Source organism: Condylura cristata, unplaced genomic scaffold (assembly GCF_000260355.1).
Source record: "Condylura cristata isolate star-nosed mole 26May11 unplaced genomic scaffold, ConCri1.0 scaffold00049, whole genome shotgun sequence".
Taxonomy (NCBI): Eukaryota; Metazoa; Chordata; class Mammalia; order Eulipotyphla; family Talpidae; genus Condylura; species Condylura cristata.
This window is the reverse complement of record NW_004567150.1, coordinates 18,516-32,807: the sequence shown is the minus strand read 5'-3', so window position 1 is coordinate 32,807 and position 14,292 is coordinate 18,516. Positions and strand designations below refer to the sequence as shown.

General features: G+C 40.7%; 1 protein-coding gene across 1 annotated transcript in view; it reads left to right on the top strand.

Annotated features, from left to right (window-relative positions):
* ERCC3 (excision repair cross-complementation group 3) overlaps positions 1-10,387 on the top strand; it is a 29,363-nt gene extending 18,976 nt beyond the window's left edge. Inside the window, exons 11-15 of the mRNA XM_004694877.2 lie at positions 125-221; positions 1,191-1,308; positions 3,945-4,063; positions 7,577-7,729; positions 8,997-10,387. Coding sequence (XP_004694934.1) covers positions 125-221; positions 1,191-1,308; positions 3,945-4,063; positions 7,577-7,729; positions 8,997-9,128 — 619 coding nt within the window. The 3' untranslated portion in view covers positions 9,129-10,387. The remainder of the gene's footprint in view (positions 1-124; positions 222-1,190; positions 1,309-3,944; positions 4,064-7,576; positions 7,730-8,996) is intronic.
* The last annotated feature ends 3,905 nt before the right edge of the window (positions 10,388-14,292 follow it).

Below are 14,292 nucleotides of genomic sequence, written 5' to 3'. Positions count from 1 at the left end.
CCCCTCACTGTAGCCACTCATTTTTACAGGTCTCTTGCCTGTCACAGAGAAACCTTGCAGGTGCTCCTTTGTTCAGGATATGGAGTAGCTCTGATTTTCTTAACACACCTTTGTTCCTTCCTAGACCCTACATCTATGGTCCTACCTCTCAGGGAGAAAGGATGCAAATACTCCAGAATTTCAAGCACAACCCCAAAATCAACACCATCTTCATATCCAAGGTGTGTGTGGCATGCAGGGTGTGGTCAGAAGTCCATGAGCTGGGGACACTGATGATTCTGGACAGTGAGCTGGGTATTTATTGAAGGAACGCCTCATATTTCATTCCCACATGTCTTATGTCTGTGGGAACAGGGATGCTGCCTATTGGTTGGTAGAAAAGCATATTTAGGGTTTTAATGTATTATGGGTAATTTATAATGTCTGCTTGACTAAGATTTTTCATGGCTCTTTTGGAATTTTAAATTGTGAGTCTTTATACAGTAGAAAGAATCTGTTATCTGCTCTGGCAAAGGTTCTCTTTGTGGGGTTGGACACAGTCTGCCTTTGTCCTGCTCCTGATGTAGTGTGTGGTACTTGGTAGTATGTGGTGTGCACACAGCACAAACTCCTGTAGGCCACTCATTGATTTTGAGCTGTGGCCCAACAATTTAGAACATTGAGATTTGTACAAATCCAAAGTCCCAAAGAAGAATTACCTATGAAGTGATCATAGCAGTGTCACCAGGCACTAAACTTTGGGGTCTGTGGCTGGGGATCTTGATGGTCGGAGCCCACCAGCCAAGTCAGCTTTTTTGAAGCGGAATTTAGCACCAGGCAGTAGCTCCACCAGGCCACATGTCCTGTATATGCCATTGTTCTCAGTAGCCACCATTTAAGGGTGTAGGTGGTTTTGTGCAGGCCTATATCTGTAACAAGAATTCAGAATCTCACAGAGAGGCTCTGTTGCTAGGGCCATTGGCTGAGGGAGAGTTGCTGAACTGGGGTATAGACATGGGTCCCAGGGCATCCTTAGGACAGCTCTCAGGAGAAATCATACAGGTTTTACAGCATCCTGCATCCACAGCACCCAAAAAGAGGAGGCTAGTAATTGTTTTCCTATATTATTTATTTAAATTTGAAGCCTGCTAAGTTTTTCATTTCTCTTTTGTTGAAAGCCTCCCCATACTCACACTGCTATATTCCCATAGGTGGGTGACACTTCTTTTGATCTGCCAGAAGCAAATGTTCTCATTCAGATCTCATCTCACGGTGGCTCCCGGCGGCAGGAAGCCCAGAGGCTTGGGCGAGTGCTCCGAGCAAAGAAAGGTAATGGTGGCCATCTCCCTACTTCTCTAAGAGGTCTCTTTTCAAACAGATTGCCTCTGTTTTTATGGCAAGCTTGTCTTCTGGGTGAGGTGAACTGGAATGGGTACTAAAGCAAAGAGCAAGGTCTCCCTGCCCCTGGTTACTTCTCATGCTTTCTGGGCGAATATGTGAGTGGTTATTCTGGCAGATGTTTGGAATTCACCCAGATGTCCTTTAACTGTTGTGTTGGTATACAGGAGGAGGAGCCAGAAACAGTGCTTAATGTTGTAGAAATAGAAGGGAGGACAAACTGTCTTCTGTGTCTGACTCAGGAGGAAGAGAAGATATTGGAAGGAGTAGCTTAGGGAGCTATCAGAACAACTCAAAGAATGCTGCTCTGGGGCCTTCTCTGGTGATGCAGTGGGTTAAAGTGTAGCACTGTGAAGTTAGCTGCAGCTGCTTCCACATAGCATTCAATCCCTGGCCAGGGAGATGACCCACACAGCGAGGTAGACCTCTCTTGTCTTCCTGTCTTGTCCTGTCTTGCCTGTTGCTCTCCACTCTGTCTCTGGTGAATTCTCTCACCACCCCTGCCTGTACCCCAGTTCTGGATGCAAAAATAAATCTTTAAAAAAAAAAAAGTGCTGCTCTGGATAGTAGCCTGCAGCAGTACGAGTTCAGTGATCAAGAACACCAGAGGCAAGGCATCTGCTTTTCAGCTACTGTAAAAGGGGCCTGTCATAGGAACTGGCATTGCTGTTGAGATGGCCATGGCGCTCTTGGACCACACAGGTCCTATATTAGGGACACGGGCCCTGAGCCTCAAGGAGTTTGCTTACCTCAGGCAGTACATGGATTGCCAGGGTGTTTGAAAAGGACAAGGTTAGTAGACATCTATTGGAATTATGCTCTATTTGAATATGCTTAAGAGGCAGCTAATTGATTGTGTTTAAAGTAGAGACCAGGCATTTTGGTAGAAATAGCATGGACTTGGGCACCAGTCCATGCTGAACATTTTACTTTGCTGTCCAAAGTAGGAGCAGCAGTCCTATCTTGCAGGAATAAGACACAACAGGATATAGTAGGCTGTTGGAGAAATTGTAGCTTTCTAAACTGACATGAAAATAATCTGATAAGCTCATGAGAATTGCATATTCTTAACTCTTCACCATAAAAAAGAAAACGTAAATTGAAAGCTCCTTTGAATTTAATTAATATTTTGTCTTTTTTATAAGACATTTTAATACTTTCTTTACATTGCTGAGCATCTATAAGACTAAGGAACGGTTGGGTTCAGAGGCAGTTCATAGATAGTTAACCTACTAACATTTGAGCTGTGAAGCAAAACTATTTAGATTTTCCAGAAGAATCAGGTTTTATGGGCATATTTCCTACCCTAGTTTTTGTGAAAACCCTTTTTAGAATTCTCTTACTCCAAATTTTCTCTGAGCTGTTTTTTTTTAAGCCGCTTTATCGAGATATAATTCACATACTATATATAATGGATCCATTTAAAGTATGTAATTCAGTGTATATTATTGAATAACTATTAGTATTTTCACCAATTTTCATAATCATCACCACATCTATTTAAAATATTCTCATCACTCCAAGAAAGAAATCCTTACTCATTGACGTAACTCAATTTTCTGTCGCCTTCCAATTTGCCAATTCAGGTAGACATAAATCTACTTTTGTTGTTACAAGCATAACTGTTCTAGACATTTCATATGTATCAAATTACATAATTTAGGCATCCTATGAGTGTCGTTTTTCAATTGGTGTACGTGTTTTCAAAAGGATTATCCAAAAGATTGTTGTCCTTTTGTATGACTGAATAATATTCTACTTTATGGACATAACACTCCATTCATTTGTTGATGGACATTGACTTGTTTTCATTTTAGAGCTCTTAGAATAAAGCTGCTATGAAAATTTTGCATACTTTCAGTTCTCTTGGGTATATATCTAGGAGTGGAATTATTAGCCAATGTGGTAGCTTTCCATTTTTCATTTAAAGAATCTGCCAGGCTGTTTTTAAAGCTGTTACACCATTTCACATTCTCACAAGCAATGCATTATGAGACTTCCAATTTTTCCACATTCTTGGCAGTTGTAGCTATCTGTTTCTCTTTATTGTAGCCATCCTAGGGGTTGCCAAGCAGCATCTTGTGGTTTTGGTTTATAGTTCCCTGATTATTGGTGTTGAACTCTTTGTCCTTATTGGTGATTTTATATTTTCTTTGGAGAAACTCTACTCAGATCCTTTGGCCTTTTTATATTTGTGTTACTTGTCTTCACTAGTTGAAATAAATAGGTATATTAAGCTGCAGGGCCAGAGTTTAAACCCCAATTTTCTGGATGCTAGTGCTACAGTGACTACCAAGTTCCCTGGGACAATGATAGTTTTTTAAATAAATACCAATCAATCCCTTATCACAAGTATGCTTTATATTTTTCTCCAATCTGTCGTCTTTTCATTTTCTCGATGGCATTATATGAAACATAGTAGTAGTTAATTTTGACGTTGTCCCCATACAAAATTAGGATAAACACTCCCTGACCACAAAATTCTCCGCCTGCATGGGCAACTTGTCTTTTGCCCTTAATTTCTATCTTAACAACAGCTAATGTCCTGTTTCTTGCCTCTCCTCCAGGGATGGTCGCAGAGGAATACAATGCCTTCTTCTACTCATTGGTGTCCCAGGATACCCAGGAGATGGCTTACTCAACTAAGCGTCAGAGATTCTTGGTAGATCAGGGGTATAGCTTTAAGGTATGTATTCATTTTGGTCTCTTGTCAGAGTGAGACCAAGGCTTAGTTTGTACCCAGGCCTCCAGAAATGGGGGCCACTATCAGCACCACTATGTGACAGAGCTCAGGTAGGCACTGGAGACTTTGCATAAACTGATGTATGATGGTGCTGGTAGTGGGGAGGTTTGAGGGACAATATCATGCAGGATCCTGCTTGCCCCCAACTTCCAGAGTAAATAGAGAATGGGACCTTAGAAGCACAATGCATGCTTAATAACTTTTTACGTTGTGAAAAGATGGTTAGATATTGGTGGAAAACATGCCCTCCTTAAGCAAAATAATTTAGGAGAAATGCAGACACCACATGATTTCCCTCATATGTGAAACAAAGAAACAAAATGAGAAACAGGCCAAGTTGAACCAAAAACAAATCCTTGGATTCTGATTGTATAATTGATTCTTGGATTCTGACCTCATAACTGAGGTTTCCAGAGGGGACCTGGGAGGTGAAAGCAAAAGGGGGAGGGAGTTAAATGGATTGCAGTGGGGGTTATTGGTAATTTGGTGGTGGGTGAAGTTTGATAACACACATATGAGGAGGTATGAACTTAATGGGTAAAATATACATGTAAATCTACATTATCTCAATTTAAATTTAAAAAAAAAGGTGCTTGCCATGGAGGGTTTGAGATGCTAAAGAGCTATGGCCGTCATTGTGTTACACTGAACCCCTTGGTACTTTCTCAGGGGTTGCCATTCCAGGTGCCCAAGGAGTCAGCTGGTGTTAGTTGAAAGACACCAGTTCCTCCATATCCAAATCAGGTATTTGTGTACTTTGAGATACTCTAAAGCTTTTGACTGACTTTCATTTTCCTAGGCATTTGATTTCTTTCCTGTTGACTCACATAGTAAATTTGTGTTAGGATTTACTGTCCCAAAAGGGTTTCTGATTTTGGGACTGGGTGGAGGGTTCCAGAAGCAGGGAACTGAAACTAGAACATGCAGGTCCTGAGTTTCCTGATTTACAAAAGAAGTATGTTGCTGTAACAGATACTGAGCAATAGATACTGAGTTTTTCTTTTGAGGAGTTGTTAGTGTTGTGTTAGAGTTGTTGTGTTAGAGTTTTCTGATCTGTCCTCTTTTATCCTGAAGCAGTAACTTTTCAGACTTGTAGTGGTAATACAGACATTTGGAAGATTTGCATTGTGATCTTTTTATCAAAGAGATCCTGACTTCTGACTTCCTGACTCCTCGGTGTGCAAAAGTCAGGAATATCTCTGAATTCTCTGAAATGTGTCCTTGACCAAAAGGGAATCCAAGTGTGTACTTATCTTTGCCTTCCATGCCACTTGGGATGATTGCTGAAAGTGGTGGGGTTGGAGTTCCCAGAATCATAATCCTGGCATTCCAGGAAGGTGATCAAGCCAACACAGAGGTTTCCCATATCTATCTTTCTGATTGTGGCCACCTGAAGAACTCTTCCTAGTTCCTTACTGCTAGGAGCTTTCTTTTAATTAAAATTATGTGGGGTGCCTGACAAGAGGGTGAAAGAATGAAGGTGTTGGGCTTGCCTTCTTCAGACGGGGACAATAAAACTGAGGTACAGCAAACCCAGGAGACCTCTGAGAGAAAAACTGACTACCGTCATACATAATAAGCACATCAGCCCAACTGAAAGGAAAAACCTCAAGTGAGCACTGACTAGAGTGATAACGGGCGGTACAATCCCCAGAGACAGAAGTAGCTCCTGCACAGCATGCCCTACAATTATTGATTCAGATACTTGCCAACATGAGGGCTTCTAAGACCTGACAGTGTTAAATAAGGGGGTGTGTGAGTAGTTACTCAGGATCGAGAGTGTATTGCAGGAGAGCTACAGAGATGAAGGAAGAGAGTGAAGACTACTGATTTGAGTCAGAAGCTCATAATAAGAAATGTAGCCTGACTCAGATCAGAGTACCTCTAGAAGAGGCTAATGAAGCCCAGGAGAGGTATCCAGAACAACTGCTGCCGCCACAAAGGAATGCTTCTCCCCTTCTGGAGGTGACCCTTTGTCCCTCAACTCCTTTTATGTACTTACTGTCCCTCACTGGTAGCTGATTATTCCAGCAGTTGAAAAATAACAGTGGGAATTTTTTATCTACTAAACCCCACACAAAATCAAAAGTGAGGAGGCAGAAGAGAACTCACTACAAATGCCAGAACAAAATATCCCTGAAAAGAGCCTTGACTCTGGAGTTGCAGAGCATGACAGAAAGGGAATTGAGGGTAACACTCCTGGCAATGCTGATGGAAACTTCAAAACAAAAACAACAAAAGAATATAGATAATAAAAATATGAGGCAACTACACTCAGAAGTAATGGAATTAAGAAACCTAATAGCTGATTTTAAAAATACAATTGAGGGCTTCAGTAGCAAACAAAAGCAATAGAAAGAATTGATGATCTTGAAGACAGCCTTGGAGGACACAAGAAGAATTAGGTAGAGTGAAAAAATGAAACAGAGTAAGAGCTTTTTGGGACAACTTAAAAAATCTGTAATGGGGGTCCCAGGAGGAGAAGTAAAAGACATAGAAAACCTATTAACAGAAGATGTGATACACACACACCATGAAATATTACATTGCCACAAGAAAGCATGAAATGCAGCAGTTTTTTTTTTAAAGATATATTTATACATACAAGAACTGGGGTATAGGCCAGAGGCACTGGGGGTGAGAGAACTCACCAGAGACAGGGTAGGGAGCAGAACAGGCAGATTTGACTGAAATACACTGCTGAGGGGAGCACTGGCAGTGACCCACATGGATCTGTCATGCCATCTGGGTCACCTTCCTGGTTGGGCATTGAACTCATGCTGCAGTGGCAATGGTTGCAGAGAGCTTCATGTACTGTGCTTTAACCCACTGAGCTACCAGGGAGGGCCTGAAATGCAGCACTTTTCAACAAAATGGAGGTAATTTGAAAGAACTGCAGCATAGTAAATCAGAAGGATAAAAATAAATTACTAGACATTCACAAAACAAAGTTTTAACAGTGTAAAATTCTTTTAAAAAAGTAATAGATACCATAAATATTCTGAAGTTGAGGGGGGGAGGGAGAGGGACAAGGGGACACATGGGATTGGAGAGGAAGTAAAATCTTGAGAAAAATTAGAAGGAAAAAAGTTCATCTTACACATTTAGTCAAGCTTTCTGTAGGAATAGGTAAGCCTTTTCTAAATTATCTCCAAAGAAGTCTAGCTATGTTTTTTGTTTTAGAGTAAACCTTGTAAACCCATTTGTCTTCTGTGATTATTTGACTGCTGTGTTGGGAGCTGATTTCTATTTGCTTTGCTTTGCAGTCACTATTTAACTTCCTGTTAGAGGAAGTTCTTGGTGTTGGTCTATGGAATGCCCAGTCAGAGCTCTCCCTTGCTAGCCATCTGTTAAGCTTGGAATGTAGGAAGGAAGTGATTCCAGCATGCCAACACAGGAGAAGGCAGAGCCAAAGAGAGGGAAAAAAAGTGGACACAGCCTGTTTTGGTTTTGCAGGTGATCACAAAGCTTGCTGGCATGGAGGAGGAGGAATTGGCATTTTCAACAAAAGAAGAACAGCAGCAGCTCTTACAAAAAGTCTTGGCAGCTACAGACCTGGATGCTGAGGAAGAGGTGGTAGCAGGAGAATTTAGCTCCAGATCTAGCCAGGTGAGTGAGTCTATACTTCTAAGGAACAGAATTCTTACACACACACACATACACAGGCATGTGTTTGTGCAATGTTGAAGAGTGCACAATAGAGGAAAACATGACACCGGGCTGTCTCCAGGGTACCTTTGGGAGCTACCCTGGGACTTGGGTGGCCCATCTTGGCCTTAGGCAAGTTGGTTCATTGAACTCTCATTTTATCCTTAGCGGTAGACTTGAATTTTCCAACCTGTAATGGAGCTCTGAGGCTCAACTTAGATTGCAGATTCAGTACTTTTGGGGGAAAATGTAAGTGTTCTCTGAAAATATTCCACTTTTTATTCTGCAGATAAATGTACCATGTAATAAATTATTACATGTACCATGTAATAATTAAAGACAGTTATAGGCAGTATTTGTCATCCAGGGGTCCATCCAGAGAGACTTGTACAGTTTAGTCAACTAAATCAATAGGAGAGGCAAAAAGAGGATAATTACTGTAATGGGGAGAAGGAAGGAGTATCACCTGGATAGGCCTGTTTCTCTAGCCTGAGACTTTTCTTCCCCAAAATGTGTGGTGGGCAGCTGGATCTCCTTCTGGAAAGTCTGCAAAGAAACCCCAGGGAACCTTTCTGCCTCTGACTGCACCCCAAGGGACTTCTTGTCAATCCCTCTGCTGGGACCAAGCTATTAAAATCCTTTCCCAGCACCTACTCCATCCTTCTTCATGACCAGGGTGCTGTAATGCCTGTCTTTCAGTCAGAACCTGATGTATGTGTTATATGTCACCTAGGTTAGGGGGTAACCCCTTTACAGACAAATTCATTAAGGAACAGACAGTATTTACCAAGGTCACCCAGTGAGAGGAAGGGTCAAGATCCACATCCGGGACTTTCTGCTTTCCAGTTGATTCAAAGCCTTATGATGGAGTTGAGGGAGATTTGAGAGACTTAAAAATGCTGTTCAGAACTGGTTGCAAGGCAGGGTAACACTATACTTAAAAATAGGGAATCTGAAGCCCTACTGTCAGTTCTTTAAGAGGTATGTGCTTGTATTAGTTAATTCTAAGCCTCAGTATCCTCCTCTTTAAGATGAGGTGATAATTGTGAGGATTAGAAAAGTGAATATATGTAAATATGTGTAGACTGCTTAACATGTAAATGGTCATTAAATGTTTTTAAAATGTAATTTATTAAACTTGCAACTGTTATCAAACTTATGATTATGAATATTATAAAAAGAGTGTCTTTCCTCTTGCAAACTAACAGTGGGTTGGGTCACCCCACAGGTGTCTCGGCGTTTTGGCACCATGAGCTCCATGTCTGGGGCTGATGACACTGTATACGTGGAATACCACTCATCACGGAACAAGGCTTCCACTAAACATGTGCACCCGCTTTTCAAGCGCTTCAGGAAATGACATCCATGGGGTCAGGCAAATGAGGGCATGGTGCTGGGCACCAACTTGGGAAAGGGATTTTCACTTTTCACATCCAAGTTCTTCCTTTGAGCACCAAGCCAGATTGCTGTAGATTTAGCAACTGATGTCTCTATTGAGGAAAGTGCATCCAGAATTTGATTCTTCTTCATGGGTCATGTAAAAGTTGAGAGACTATATTTTTTGGTTTTTTCAAACTTGCTGAAGAGGAGGTTATTACTGGTATTTGTATTTATCTTAATGTTCTCATGAATAAATAGAAATAGAACACTAAACTATTCTGCATTTTAGGTCTTGTCATTGGCATGGGCTTAGATGAAATTTCATTAAGTCCCAACTTTGTAGTAGGCACAAAACTATAAGATGGGGCCACACATTTAGGTTAGAGAAGACTTGCCCAATGGTAATCTAGTGTTGTAATGGCTGGAAGCTTAGGGAGTGTGGCCCAGCTCTGGGGAAGAGCCTGTGCAGTTTGTAGAGCTTGTTCACTGTTTAGTGCAGGTGAACTCCATTTTAGCACTGAACTCCATTGTAGCACTTACAGCATGGAATCGTTTGGGACAGCTATAGGCTGTCATCTCTGTCGGACCAAGGTAGACACAGCTGCTGATAGTTCATCTGCTCTGAGAGAATATGGTCCCTTATATATCTTTGAAAATACATTTTAGATATTGCTGGTAGACCAGATACCCTTTCTAAGAGCAGCATAGAAGTTTTGGGTTGTTTTGTAACTAGTTTTTTATTCTGAAAATGCCCTTGGGCTTCTTTATCTTTGTTGCTGGTATGAAAGGAAAAGTATTAAGTACGAGACAGACAAGGTAGTATTTCTCCATGTAAGAAAGGCACACACAGGAAGAGGGCATGAATAAGAGCTTGCTCTCTGGGGAGAAGGCCTTATTCCAAAAAGCCTCAGTGTTCACACTTGGAGAGCGTTAAAAGCCTGTGTTCACCCAGGTTTCTAAATTTGGACTCCCCACCCCTACAACCTCAACAGCTCAGCATTAGCATTCCACATTATAGTATCATTGCACCTATTGTGTGACTAACCCCTGTGACAGCCACAAATCAGTCCTGGGGAGAAGACTGTCCCTTTTGTTAGGGGTGCTTGGAAGCAAGACCTACCTTCCCTAACCCTTGGAGGACATACCTTCTGACCAGTGATTGCTACAGATAGAGCCCACATCTGAGGCCTGTGCTTAGACATGCATGCCCTAAAATCTGCAGACCTTCTTTTTCTCATTTTTATTTTTTTATTATATAATGTAATACCTTATTTTTACATCATTTTGTACATTTTTTTTTTCATCTCAATTGTAATCCCTGTGGGTTTCCCATCACCGAGTCACTCATGTGCCATCACCATAGTCCCGTGCACTTCCCTCCCTCCCCCCCTCAACCCCTCTCCCAACCCAGTATATGGCTGTTCATTATTATTATTATTATTATTATGTTCTCCCCTGGTCCATTATACTCCCTGCAGACCTTCTTGACACTCATTGTATGGACTGGCACCCAAGCGTCCCAAAACTGGTTATGGCTCATTTTATTATTTCCAGATACACATCTCATGTACTTTTATACTTGAGATTCTTAAATTATACCAAACATTACTCATGTTTTCCATTTCTGTCTCTTGCTCACTGTTTTCTCATTCCCAACCTGTCAGTTGACAGTTGAAGCAGTGTTGAATTTTACCCAACCCTTGTGATGCTGGGAAACTTGGACTGTTCAAGAAATTTCCTACCTCCTTTGTTCAGGAAAAAAGTTTCCACCCTTAGAAAAAGGAACTCTCCTGCACTGCTGGTGGGAATGCAAACTAGTACAACCACTATGGAAAACTGTTTGGAGGTTCCTCAAACTACTTAACATGGAGCTTCCCTACGACCCAGCAATCCCACTCCTAAGTATCTACCCAAAAGACACAAAAACACTGATTGAAAAAGATATTTGTACCCCCAAGTTTATTGCTGCTTTATTTACAATTGGAAAAACATGGAAGCAGCCCAAATGCCCAAAAGTAGATGACTGGATTAGAAAGATGTGGTTCATATACACAATGGAATATTACTCAGCAACCAAAAAAGAGAAACACATGTCTTTTGCAGCAACTTGGATGGAGCTGGAAAAGATCATGCTTAGTGAGATAAGCCAGAAAGAGAAAGAAAAATACCGGATGGTTTCACTCATAGCAGGAGTATAATGGACCAGGCGAGAAAATAACAAAAATAATGAACAACCATATACCAGAGACATTCTGTGGGGGTGGAGTGGGGAATGGGATCAAAAATGGGGGGGGGAAGGGAGGGAAATGCATGAGACTATGGTGATGGCACACGGGTGACTTGTGATGGGAAACCTGCGGGGATTACAATTGAGATGGAAAGAAAAATGTACAAAATGATGTAAAAATAAACTGTTGTAAAATAAAAGAAAAAGTTTCCACCCTTTTACTCATGGCTGAGAGAAAACTCAAAGCCCCTTGTTTACTTCTGATAAGGCTAAGCTTAAACATTTAAAATTCCTATTTTTGCCTGAAATGGTTAGCGGGATTGTTAACCAACCCAGACTTTGATCCATTCTTTCATAATTCTTCCTAAGAACAAGCTGGATTCAGGGTAGAATGTTGTTTGTATCACAGTAGATGTCCGTCCTCCCTCCCTATCTTTGTCCACTTTGTAATAATTCTTTCAAATAGTCTATTTACCATGTCTGCATTTGTTTTTTTTTTTTTATTTGAAAACATGTATCAAACTCCTATTTATTCTCTAGAAGTAAATTGAGATTTCTGCTCCCAGCTCTAACCTCCTCTAAAATATGTCCTGGTTGTTGCACTTAACTGTTTTTTGTTTGTTTATTATGTTTGGATCCTAATAGTCTATACCTGTACTTCAACACCTGGCATATAGTAGATGTCCAGTGACTATTGAATAAGACTTTTTAAAAAGTTTATGAGCATAAAAGGAGCACAGTTGCACTGCCTGCTTATATTGCAAGGGAAGCTTTGAGCAAACTCTGCTCTCATAGCCATCTACCATATTGTCCCTTTTTGTCCTTTTCTCTGAACCTGCCCTTACACATTGTGAAAGAGAATTTACTTATACTCTATGAAAGAGAGTAACTACAGAGAATTACTTAGGGGTCCTGAGTCTTCCACTGAATATTGGTCAGTACATGAATTTACTGATTCATGTACCCACTGATCATAGTTCACATTCACTAGGCATATGATGGTATATTCAGCAGTGTTTTTCCTACATGGTGTGGAAAGTTAGACCTAAACTATTATTACATTGGTACTAACAAAATTTAAAAGTAAGACCCAAAGGGATCAAACTATATCAAATACTATATCAGTGTTAATTATTGCAAAGCAGAAATATCCAGTATCAAATAGGTAAAATTCAAGTTTTCTTATATCCAGTCAAATTACCAGACCAGCTAACAGCCAGAAATATGACCCTTAATGAAAAAAAATACCACAGTCAGAAATGACCCAGAAACAGAATGAATATATATAGAGGGCATTAAAAGTTGCCAGTGTTGCATATATTCACTTTTTCAAGGAAAGTTAACATGATATGTTGATGCAATATATAATATAAGAGCAAACTTCTAGGTATAAAACTTCAGGGATGAAAACTACAATGTCTCAAGTGAAAAATACACTTTATGTTTATCTTTGGCAGTTTCTGAAATGGTTTCCAAATATCCCAACTTCTGGCATGAATGCCTTTTGGTATTCACTTGTGTTGAATGTGTACAGTACTAACTTGCTGCTGATAATGTCCATCAAAAGTGATGGATCACTTAAGAGATCAAGTTACAAAAGACGTTTACTTACCATCTTCCACACATACTCTTGACACTTCTTGTTTGCTTGCTCAGGTTTGCTGTTTGGTAGAGAAACTGAGTGGTCTCAGCCCTATAGCTTATGACATGCCGAGCTCTGCTGACAGCCACACAAGTGAGGCCAGGGGCAGTTCCTCCCTCAGTTGATTCTTGAGATGATCACAGCCCTCACCTCCCTCCTGGTTGCAGCCGTTGACAGACCCTGACCAGGTGTCCCAGCTAAGGTCTGGATTCCTGAAGTCCTGATGCACAGTAGCTGAGATATAAGTGTCAATTTTAAGTCACCAAATTTTATGTTAATTTGGTACTCACTGATTGTCAACACAGGTTCTGGTATCAGGAAGGGAATGCTGCTGTAATACCAAAAATGTGGACATGATTTTGAAACTAGGGAATGGGCAGAGGCTGGAAGGATTTTGAGAAACATGTTGTAGAATATCTTAAATTGTCTTTAATAGGCTGTAAGTAGAACTCTGACTTTGTGACATTGCCATTAAGTGCTTAAAAGGAAGTGAATATGTTATTGGAAACTGGTGGAAGGGGAAGTTCATTTACACATCATTAAAAGATTTAGGGCACCAAAAGTAGATGATTGGATTAAAAAGATGTGGTACATATGGAATGTGGTACATAGGGAATGTGGTACAATGGAATATTAATCAGCAAACAAAAAAATGAAACACATGTCTTTTGCAGCAACTTAGATGGAGCTGGAAAAGATCATGCTTAGTGAGATAAGCCAGAAAGAAAAAGAATAATATTGGATGGTTTTGCTCATACATAGCAGGAGTATAATGGACCAGGCGAGAAAATAATAAGAATAATGAACAGTCATATAAAAGAGACATTATTTTGTGGGGGTGGAGTGGGGAATGGGATCAAATGGGGTGGGTGAGGGAAGTGCACAGGACTATGGTGATGGCACATGAGTGACTTGGTGATGGGAAACCCATGGGGATTACAGTTGAGATGGAAAAAAAATGTACAAAATGATGTAAAAATAAACTATAAAAAAAAGGTTTAGGGGTACCAGTGTCCCACAGACTTGCTGGAGCCCTGAACCAGCACAAAGGGCAACGCAAAGCAAGCCTCAGCTGAAGCTGCACCCACAGCAGTGTGGCCCTGAAAACAGAGAGTGGGAAAACAGAAAAACCCCAAATATTTCCTTGGGGGACTTTCTATAAAAGGGAAGAAATCTCCAAAACCCAATCACAAAGGCATGGCAATCACCTGTCTTCCCATCAGATACATAGTTAAAAATTGCCATAGTACAGGGACTTTCAGAAGATGGCGGCAG